This window comes from Engraulis encrasicolus, chromosome 14 (genome assembly GCF_034702125.1).
Source record: "Engraulis encrasicolus isolate BLACKSEA-1 chromosome 14, IST_EnEncr_1.0, whole genome shotgun sequence".
In the NCBI taxonomy this organism is placed as follows: Eukaryota; Metazoa; Chordata; class Actinopteri; order Clupeiformes; family Engraulidae; genus Engraulis; species Engraulis encrasicolus.
In genome coordinates, this window is record NC_085870.1 from 6,241,316 (window position 1) to 6,252,065 (window position 10,750).

General features: G+C 42.1%; 1 protein-coding gene across 1 annotated transcript; it reads left to right on the top strand.

The window, feature by feature from the left end:
- Window positions 1-9,008: 9,008 nt before the first annotated feature.
- LOC134462955 (transcription factor HES-5-like) lies at window positions 9,009-9,604 on the top strand. The gene is made up of 2 exons (XM_063216225.1): window positions 9,009-9,080; window positions 9,194-9,604. The coding sequence occupies exons 1-2, from the start codon at window positions 9,009-9,011 to the stop codon at window positions 9,602-9,604; spliced, it is 483 nt and encodes a 160-aa protein (XP_063072295.1).
- Window positions 9,605-10,750: the final 1,146 nt, after the last annotated feature.

Below are 10,750 nucleotides of genomic sequence, written 5' to 3' on the forward strand. Positions count from 1 at the left end.
ATGTATCTCTCCAACAGCATCCCCCAAGGACAGTGATTTACAGATGCATCGCGCACAGACAGAGTCTCTTTCTCTCTGTCTCTATCTCTCTCTCTCTCTCTCTCTCTCTTTCCCCCTTCTCTCTGACTTTCTGTCTCTCAATATTTCTCTCCCTCCCTCTTTCTCTCTCTCTCTCTCTCTCTCTCTCTCTCTCTCTCTCTCTCGGTCTCTCTCTCTCTCTCTCCCTCCCTCCCTCCAGCTGTAGTAGGTGCCATTCTATGGAACTCTCTCTGTCATGGACAAAAATGGAGGGAAACCCCTACAACTCCGGGAAACTTTTCAAACTCGGGGTAACACAGAGAAAGACTTATGACCTTCCCCCCTACAGATGCAGCAGATGTCATCCAGTGTGCTGATGTTGCTGCTAGAGGCGGAGCGCTCATTTGAGTTTCCCACACTCAGTCCTCTACGCATCACAAAAGCCTCTCTGGTCACCATGTGGAGGAATGACGGCTGACAGCTCTGTGTTGTGCTGTAAACAGAGTGACCTCACAAGCCATCTGGAGGGAAAAGGTCCTATTGGCCTGCATTTCAAAGATGATGAGAGGATATAAAAGTTGTTTGAATGCTCTGGTTTGACAGGTATTCTGCAGAGAATAAAGTAGGACTGAGTAGAAATAAAGAAAAAAGATAGAGAAAGTTTGTTGTGAACTAATTCCTCTTTTCCTCTTTGCCGGTTTTCTGGTATGCCTAGCACGACTCGGCTGCCACTTTTTGCTTCACGACTGAGCTGTGTCGTAACTATTCAAAAAGCAAAAAGTGGCGGCCGAGTAGCGCTGTGTCCAGCTGAAGGCCTACCAGGAAACCGGCACTGGAAAAGATGCAATAGAGTTTGAGGTGAACATAGAGGGAAAATCACAAACGCATCCCTCCTCCAAGTCTCAAGATGTAGCATATGTCATCCAAGATTAACATTCCAAAACGAAGGGAAATTGCCACCCCCACAGTAGACGACTACCCCTCTCCTAAGACCCTCCTAACCTTTCCCCTCCAGGTCTCCAGCTGTAGCATTAATTCATCCAGTGGACCACTCCTTATGTCATTGATCAAAATGGAGGGAAACGCCTAAGACTCAAAAAATGGAGGGAAAGCTTTCTTAAGGAAGACTTAAGAGGGTGCCTCCGCTTCAAGTCCCCAAATGGAGCAGATGTCATCCAGTGTAGTGATGTTGTTGCCTGTAGAGTCTTCCTCAGGCAGAGTGAAGGCTAGCCCAGACATGTCCACCACCATAGGTATGGGTGAAGAAGAAGAAGAAAAAGAAGAAGAAGAAGAAGAAGAAGTCTCCAAATGGAGCAGATGTCATCCAGTGTGGTGCTGTTGTTGCCAGAATGAAGGCTAGCCCAGACTTGTCCACCACCATAGGTATGGGTAGAGAAGAAGAAGAACAACAACAACAAAGCAATGATGATGATGATGATTGTGATGACAAACAGGTCATTTACATGGTTTTATTCGGCACATTCTTCTTTTGTGATATTTCATGAAAATGTTTCTAGCTCTCCTGCAGGGGTGTAACGAAACATTTTCAAATACTGAGGTCAAGTTTTGCGTGCTGTACTGCATACTGTACATTTAGAATGCTTCAAACTCTTCAGTCAAAGCCTTAAGATTGTTTTCATTAATCACTGTCTTGAGGATGAATGGCGATTGCGTATTCAGACTGATTTTTTTTGTATTGTTGATCATATATTGCTTTTCATCATAGATAAATTTACATTTCTGAAAAAAAAATACAGAGGACATGATCTCTGTGTCCTCAATGGCAGTTATGGCCATGCTCTCCTGATGTAGTGAAAGTGGAGGGAAACTTGTAAAATTCATACTGAATGGAGGGTAGTAGCAGTAGGTGCCATTTTATGGGATTCTCTCTTTCATTGATCGAAAATGGAGGGAAACGTCCTCTACCAGATGCAGCAGATGTCATCCAGTGTGCTGATGTTGCTGCTAGAGGCAGAGCGCTCGTTTGAGTTTCCCACACTCAGTCCTCTACGCATCACAAAAGCCTCTCTGGTCACCATGTGGAGGAATGACGACTGACAGCTCTGTGTTGCGCCGTAAACAGAGAGTGACATCATAAGCCATCTGGAGAGAAAAGGTGCCATTGGCTTGCATTTGAAATATGATGAGAGGATATAAAAGTTGTTTGAATGCTCTGGTTTGCCAGGTATTCTGCAGAGAATAAAGTAGGACTTAGTAGAAATAAAGAAAAAAGATAACGAAAGTTTGTAGTGAACTAATTCCTCTTTTCCAGTGACGGTTTTCTGGTATAGTCCTAGCACAACACAGCACGACTCGGCTGCCACTTTTTGCTTCATGACTGAGATGTGTTGTGCCTATTTGAAAAGCAAAAAGTGGCGGCCGAGTCGTGCTGTGTCCAGCTGAAGGCCTACCAGAAAACAGGCACTGGAAAAGATGCAACAGAGTTTGAGGTGAACATAGAGGGAAAATCACAAACGCATCCCTCCTTCAAGTCTCAAGATGTAGCATTTGTCATCCAAGATTAACCTTCCAAATCGAAGGGAAATAGATGACTGACCCTCTCCTAAGACCCTTCTCACCCTTACCCTCCAGGTCTCCAGCTGTAGCATTAATTCATCCAGTGGTCCTCTCCACATGACATTGCACAAAATGGAGGGAAACTCCTAAGACTCAAAAATGGAGGGAAAACTTTCTTAAGGAAGACTTAAGAGGGTGCCTCCCCTTCAAGTCTCTAAATGGAGCAGATGTCATCCAGTGTGGTGATGTTGTTGCCTGCGGAGTCTTCCTCAGGCAGAATGAAGGCTAGCCCAGACTTTACCACCACCATAGGTATGGGTAGAGAAGAAGAAGAACAACAACAACAAAGCGATGATGATGATGATGATGACAAACAGGTCCTTCACATGGTTTTATTCGACCATTCTTCTTTTGAGATATTTCATGAAAATGCTACTAGCTCTCCTGTAGGGGTGTAATGAAACATTTTCAAATACCGATGTCAAATTTTGTGTGTTCTACTGCATACTGTACATTTAGAATGCTTCAAACTCTTCAGTCAAAGCCTTAAGATTGTTTTCATTAATCACTGTCTTGAGGATGAATGGCGATTGCATATTCAGACTGTTTTTTTTATTGTTGATCATATATTGCTTTTCATCATAGATATTTTTTACATTTCTGAGAAAAAAATACAGAGGATATGGCCTCTGTGTCCTCAATGGCAGTTACGGCCATGCTCTCCTGATATAGTCAAAGAGGAGGGAAACATTTAAAATTCATACTGAATGGAGAGACGGAAACCTTAAAGACTCTCCTCCCTCCCTCCGGCTATAGGTGCCATTTTATGGGATTCTCTCTGTCATTGATCGAAAATGGAGGGAAACGTCCTGTACCAGATGCATCAGATGTCATCCAGTGTGCTGATGTTGCTGCTAGAGGCAGAGCGCTCATTTGAATTTCCCACACTTAGTCCTCTACGCATCACAAAAGCCTCTCTGGTCACCATGTGGAGGAATGACGGCTGACAGCTCTGTGTTGTGCCGTAAACAGAGAGTGACATCATAAGCCATCTGGAGGGAAAAGGTGCCATTGGCCTGCATTGGAAAGATGCTGAGAGGATATAAAGGTTGTTTGAATGATCTGGTTTGCCAGGTATTCTTCAGAGAATAAAGTAGGACTGAGTAGAAAGAAAGAAAAAAGATAATGGAAGTTTGTAATGAACTAATTCCTCTTTTCAGTGCCGGTTTTCTGGTATGCCTGGCACGACACAGCACGACTCGGCTGCCACTTTTTGCTTCACGACTGAGCTGTGTTGTGCCTATTCAAAAATCAAAAAGTGGCGGCCGAGTAGTGCTGTGTCCAGCTGAAGGCCTCCCAGAAAACCGGCACTGGAAAAGATGCCATAGAGTTTGAGGTGAACATAGAGGGGAAATCACAAACGCATCCCTCCTCCAAGTCTCAAGATGTAGCATATGTCATCCAAGATTAGCATTCCAAAACGAAGGGAAATTGCCACCCTCACAGTAGACGACTACCCCTCTCCTAAGACCCTCCTAACCTTTCCCCTCCAGGTCTCCAGCTGTAGCATTAATTCATCCAGTGGACCTCTCCACATGACATTGATCAAAATGGAGGGAAACTCCTAAAACTCAAAAATGGAGGGGAAACTTTCTTAAGGAAGACTTGAGGGTGCCTCCGCTTCAAGTCCCCAAATGGAGCAGATGTCATCCAGTGTGGTGCTGATGTTGCCTGTAGAGTCTTGCTGAGGCAGAATGAAGGCTAGCCCAGACTTGTCCACCACCATAGGTATGGGTAGAGAAGAAGAAGAAGAAAAAGAAGAAGAAGAAGAAGAAGAAGTCCCCAAATGGAGCAGATGTCATCCAGTGTAGTGATGTTGTTGCCTGTAGAGTCTTCCTCAGGCAGAGTGAAGGCTAGCCCAGACATGTCCACCACCATAGGTATGGGTGAAGAAGAAGAAGAACAACAACAATAAAGCGATGATGATGATGATGATGATGATTATGATGATGATGACAAACAGGTCCTTCACATGGTTTTATTCGGCCATTCTTCTTTTGTGATATTTCATGAAAATGTTTCTAGCTCTCCTGCAGGGGTGTAACGAAACATTTTCAAATACTGAGGTCAAGTTTTGCGTGCTGTACTGCATACTGTACATTTAGAATGCTTCAAACTCTTCAGTCAAAGCCTTAAGATTGTTTTCATTAATCACTGTCTTGAGGATGAATGGCGATTGCGTATTCAGACTGATTTTTTTTGTATTGTTGATCATATATTGCTTTTCATCATAGATAAATTTTACATTTCTGAGAAAAAATACAGAGGACATGGCCTCTGTGTCCTCAATGGCAGTTATGGCCATGCTCTCCTGATATAGTCAAAGAGGAGGGAAACATGTAAAATTCACACTGAATGGAGAGAGGGAAACCTGAAAGACATTCTCCCCTCAAGCAGTAGTAGGTGCCATTTTATGGGATTCTCTCAGTCATTGATCGAAAATGGAGGGAAGCGTCCTCTACCAGACGCAGCAGATGTCATCCAGTGTGCTGATGTTGCTGCTAGAGGCAGAGCGCTCATTTGAGTTTCCCACACTCAGGCCTCTACGGCGCATCACAAAAGCCTCTCTGGTCACCATGTGGAGGAATGACGGCTGACAGCTCTGTGTTGTGCCGTAAACAGAGAGTGCCATTGGCTTGGATTGGAAAGATGATGAGAGGATATGAAAATTGTCTGAATGCTCTGGTTTGACAGGTATTCTGTAGAGAATAAAGTCGGCCTAAGTAGATATAAAGAAGAAAGATTAAGAAAGTTTGAAGTGAACATAATGCTGTTTAAATATTTCAGATGGACTACTAGATGGACTACTTCATGATAGGACTACTAACTGCACTCTTTGTGCAGATGGGCCCAACAGCGGGCCGTTCCCTCTTTGCTGAAAAGACTCAACTACATCACAACATTTTTCTGACATTCCAGTCAGAGAGCATTAAATGATTAAGATTGAAACATTCATAAGATCATTACAATTTTGGTGAGTTAGGTTATAATAGAGGCCCTGTTCAAAGTGGTTAAGAGCATGTTTGTATCTTACTTAGCTCTTATTTCACAAGCATGTTTTGTCATGTTCATGTGTGATTTAATCAGACACGTGCCTATACCGTTTTGTGTCCCACCTGTCTGCTGTGGGCCCATGCTAATTATGAAGTACATGAGAATTTCATCTTCAGGTCTTTCCTACCCTGATTTATGCAGTCCTTTGTACGTGTGCCCGACTATGATGTTGGGCCTTTCACAATGCTATACTGTAGCACTGAACACATGGACTTTGCACTAATTTATTGGCTGTGAAATCAAGGATAGAGAGTCTGTACTCATGTGCACGTTTGCTCTGTCTTGTTCTATAAAATAGGCTACTTAACGAGCAAAACAAATGCTCCCTGTGTGTGGATGAGGTAAATGATGTTCCTGTTACTCTGTGGCCCTATGAAGTTATCCCATTTTGTCCTAAGCCCTTTTTGGGAAAGGGTGCCCTCTGCCTATTAAATCCTACATATCTCAGCCCCCGAAGCACATACAAACATGAAATAAGTTGCATTCAAAAGCGTCCTAGACCTCTTTATCATTAGAATGTGTTCATTCAGCTCAAACATACACACATTGTTAATAAAGACCCTCAAATCACAAGAGCCTGTATGCAGTGTATATGTGTCTCCAGGCTAAAATGGGTCAACCCATTGACGCCTAAGGCACCTGCAAAAAAGGGTGCTGAATGCCTGAGGCCTTTTTAAGAAAAGCTGCCCTCAGCCTATAAAAACCTAAATATCTCAGCTTCTGAAGCACATAAAAATATGCACTAAATATGCACTTGCATTTAAACGCTAAGACCCTCATCTTTCATTAGAATGTGTTCATTCATCTCAAACAAACAGAGATTTTTAATAAAGTTGTCTCAAATCTCATGAGCCTGAATGTTGCTTAATGCAGCTCCAGGCGCCAGGGCCAATGTTGCGCAATGCAACATCAGGCATCAATGGGTTAATATGACACATGCTCAATGGCTTCCTGCACACAGGAACATGAGAGACAGGAACTAGAGAGGAAAGGAAATGGAGGGAAAACCATCCAGACCAGGCCCAGACCAGTCTGCGGATGGATGCACATGATGTGACCGATGTGCCCCCTGCCTTGATGATGACAGAGCACTTATTGGAGGTTCCCACTGTGTTGTCTTAACATCACAAAAGGTCCCCTAACCATGAAGGACCTCAAGGGACAGCTCTCCGCTGTGCCTCTGTGTTGTATGACATCACTTCAATATGGAAGCATGAAAAGCCCTCCTTCACTGGCAAAAGATGCAATGTAATTTTACTCTTATGATGGGATGATGATGAACATATGGATCATATTTTCTTTGTTTTTAATGATATGATGAATTATAAAACTTTGGAGAGCAGCAATAAATGGGGACATTTTTAGTACCACTTAAGTTCTATTTTAAGTTGCAATATGTCAGTACTAAATTACCATTACATTTGAGTACAGCATGCAGCAAAAATGTATGGTGTATAGGTAAATTTAGCCTAATTATGATAGCAAATGAAAGACGTGTGCCTATTCCCCTGTGTGTACCTGTGGAATCCCCAGTGGTGCTGTGGACGATCATGACTCAAGAACTGGTACTCTCCTCTGCAGGGCTTTCCCACACTATGTCCAATGATAGATATTGTACACACAGTATCTTTTTAATCCTAATAAATGGGAAAGAACGAATGCATTCACTCAGTGCTTGTACAGTAATTGTCAGGGAAATGATCTGTGTAAAAGGTTCAAACAAATCCATATTCAGGTGTTATTGCTTGCCACAATCATATAAGAACACACACTGTATGGTAATTTATTGGAATTTTTTTTTATTTTCATACACATTTTCCTAATTTAAAAAAATAACATTTATATTTCTTATTACTTGCCATATACTATAGATGCTTCTTCTCCCCTATTTCTCTTCTTTCTGGAAAAATCATTTGAGACACTTTAAGGGAGGACTTAAACAAGCCAATGTGATCTAAGGTTTTCAAACTGTCTGCAAATGGACACTATAATTTAACAAGCCTAAAAATGTGTAATCAGTGACGTATTCGCCTGAGGCCCTCAGGCATGGCTCCCCTCCAGATGGCCTGCCATGATCAAGGCACACTTCTATTGTTCACTGGAGGCTCTTGTCAATGGGCAGAGTGTGGGAAAGCTCAGAGAGGAGACTCTCAGTAGTTTGGTCACAAATATCAACAGTCCACTCCCAACGCAGAATGTGACCCATACCCAGGGGAAAAGGCACACGTTGCTATAATGACTTTGTGTGACGTAACATATTTTCACATTTTGCACATGCTGTACAATCAAAAATGGGTTTCATGACATTATGGAAATCACTTCCATGTTCAGAATAAAAGAAATATATGCATAGAACGTCCTTTAATTATTCAAACTGCATGTGAGGAAACGTGTGGGAAACCATGTTGGCCTCTTTACCTGCAGAAAGGGAAAGGGTGACTGCTGTAACATCTGAACACCAAACACGTATGGAGAGAGATTTCCCTCCATTTCTTTCTACTCATCATAGCACTGAAATTGTATTCATTTTACAGATTTTATATCGTCTATTATTTATTAAGCCTGTGATGCACATGAATATGAATTAACCTTCTTTACCAGATGTATTTAAAGGATGAGTGCAGTCAAGTTCAACATGCAGTTGTAATGCTCACACTACCCTGGACTTGTCAGTACATTAGTTTTTTATTCCCCAAAACATCCGAAAGGTTATACAACATCAGCAGACAACTAGCAAACAGCGGTACCTTTTGGGAAAATATTTGGAGTAGGCTTATGTTATTTTTTTAGAAAAATGTAAACAAACGCTGCCCCCATTAGCATAGCTTATATCTCCGAAAGGGCTTAGCTGAAAAATGTGGCAAAACCGGGTACTGACAAGTCAAGGGTAGCCTGAGCAATACAGCAGCATATTGAAATGGACTGAACTGGTCCTTTAAGGATGACATCAGGGTATGATTTTCAGAAGTGTGTGAAGTGTTGAGTATGTGCCATGACTTGTGTCATGACTTGTGTGGGCATGCCTGACCCCAGCATCAGGCATCAGATTAAGTCTCCTCTCAGGGTCAGTCGTTTCCCACATCCACACAGTGGCTCTCTGGGTCTCTCTCCATCACCCCAACACAACACCTGTTCCCCTGAGGTTTGACCATTGTCCTCCATCAATGGAAGAATCCAGCATGTGGCAGCTCCACACTCCTCATTGTCCTCTCCAGCTCAGTCATTGGCTACTGAGTGTGAGAAACTCCAACCAGACCAAGACCCACACATTCACATGGAGATTTGGGAGTATAAATAGGGGACATGATGCCAGTGCTGATCAGATTCACTCTACAGAGAGATCTACTACAGCTGCAGCGATGGCTCCTACAATCACCTCTACAGCAAATCATCCAAAGGACCCAAAGGACTACATGAGTCTTTCCCACAAGGTAAATAGCAGAATGTTGACGTTTCTCAAACTTGACATAATTTTTGTTGTCTATTTTGCCCTGAAATACTTGACTGAATAAATGTATTAATGGTATCTTCTTAATCTTTGCAGATAAGAAAACCAATTGTGGAGAAGCTGCGTAGAGATCGCATCAACAACTGCATTGAGGAACTGAAGGCTCTCCTGGGTCCACAGCTCCTGAACCAGCAGCCCGAGTCCAAGCTGGAGAAAGCCGACATCCTGGATATGACCATTTGCCTGCTGAAACAACTGCAGCAAAAGACTCTGCCCTCCTCTGATAGGCCTACGGGATTTCACACCCAAGAGATTGCCAATTTCTGGTCAAAAGATGGAGCTCAGACACACTCCCATGGAGCTGTGCTGAACCACTTGCAGACCCTGAAGATGTCCTCCAAAGAAGCCACGGAGGAGTCAGTCCTGTCCCAGACCAGAGTGCTTGACCTGCACACGCTGGGCAAAGAGAAAATTCCAACCAGGAGCTCCCCCTGGAGGCCTTGGTAGAACACTACAGTGAAGTTCACATTGAACTCATGAAGACCTTCCCTCTTCAAAAGATGAACTTTGTTGATTCCTGCAAATTTAGGAGTTATTTCCACTTTTCAATGAAAAAGAAGCTTATGATTCCAGATGGAAACCTGAAAGCAGAGCTGATAATAGTCAGCTATATTGTTTCCTTTTTACATGTTGCCATGCAATATGAAGATGACATTGCTATGCAATAGCAAGACCTTCCCTCTTCAAAAGATGAACTTTGTTGATTCCTGTGAATGCAGCAGTTATGTCTTCTTTTACTATGAAAAGAAGTTCAGTATGTTTCCAGATGGGAACTTGCAAAGCAGAGCTGATAATAGGCAGCCATATTGTTTACTTCCTCTATGTTGCTATGCAATATCAATCTGATCTTCCTATATTGTTGCTATGCAATATCAAGATCATTTACATTTTGTTTCTATGTCACTTTGTTATGGTTGTATGAAACATTTGCCTAATTAAGGAATACAGATTTAATTGTCATGGTTTTACATGATACTTGTTTTACATTGACTATATATGAACAAATGCAATGTCTTTATGCTTTGAATTTGAAGCAACATTTTCTGTCGAAAGAGACACCATTTGTAATGATAACATATCTGATATCAAGATATACTACACTTTCTTAATATTTAAGAAGAGACAATCTCAAGACATTTTAAAGACTGCTACTTTTCAAAAATGTGTTGATGCTGTAACCATAATAAGCTTCTATATGAAGCTGCCATTGTCTTTCATAAAGACGTGTTTGTTTGTTTCTGTGAAGAGACTACTCAACTAATGTCAAGACTGTTCTGCTTTTGAAGAACATGTTCACTCATGCTAAATGCTTGTTTCACCTAAGCAAGAATTTATTGTTTGCTTCACTGAAGCAGGAGATTGAATAAAACTCCTTTCTCAACACACTACATTTGACTTTGTTCTTCTTACTGTAATTGCCCAATCAATACACCTTTTGAAGAAATACTCTGAAATGTGTAAACACCTGACGGCTACTCATATGCTACGATTTGTCACTCTGAAGGTTTCTCAACAAAACTGAAACATCTGGCGGAATAAAACAGTGGCCCATGGACCTGATAGGTGTAATCTACAGGTTAGGATTTTTTGACT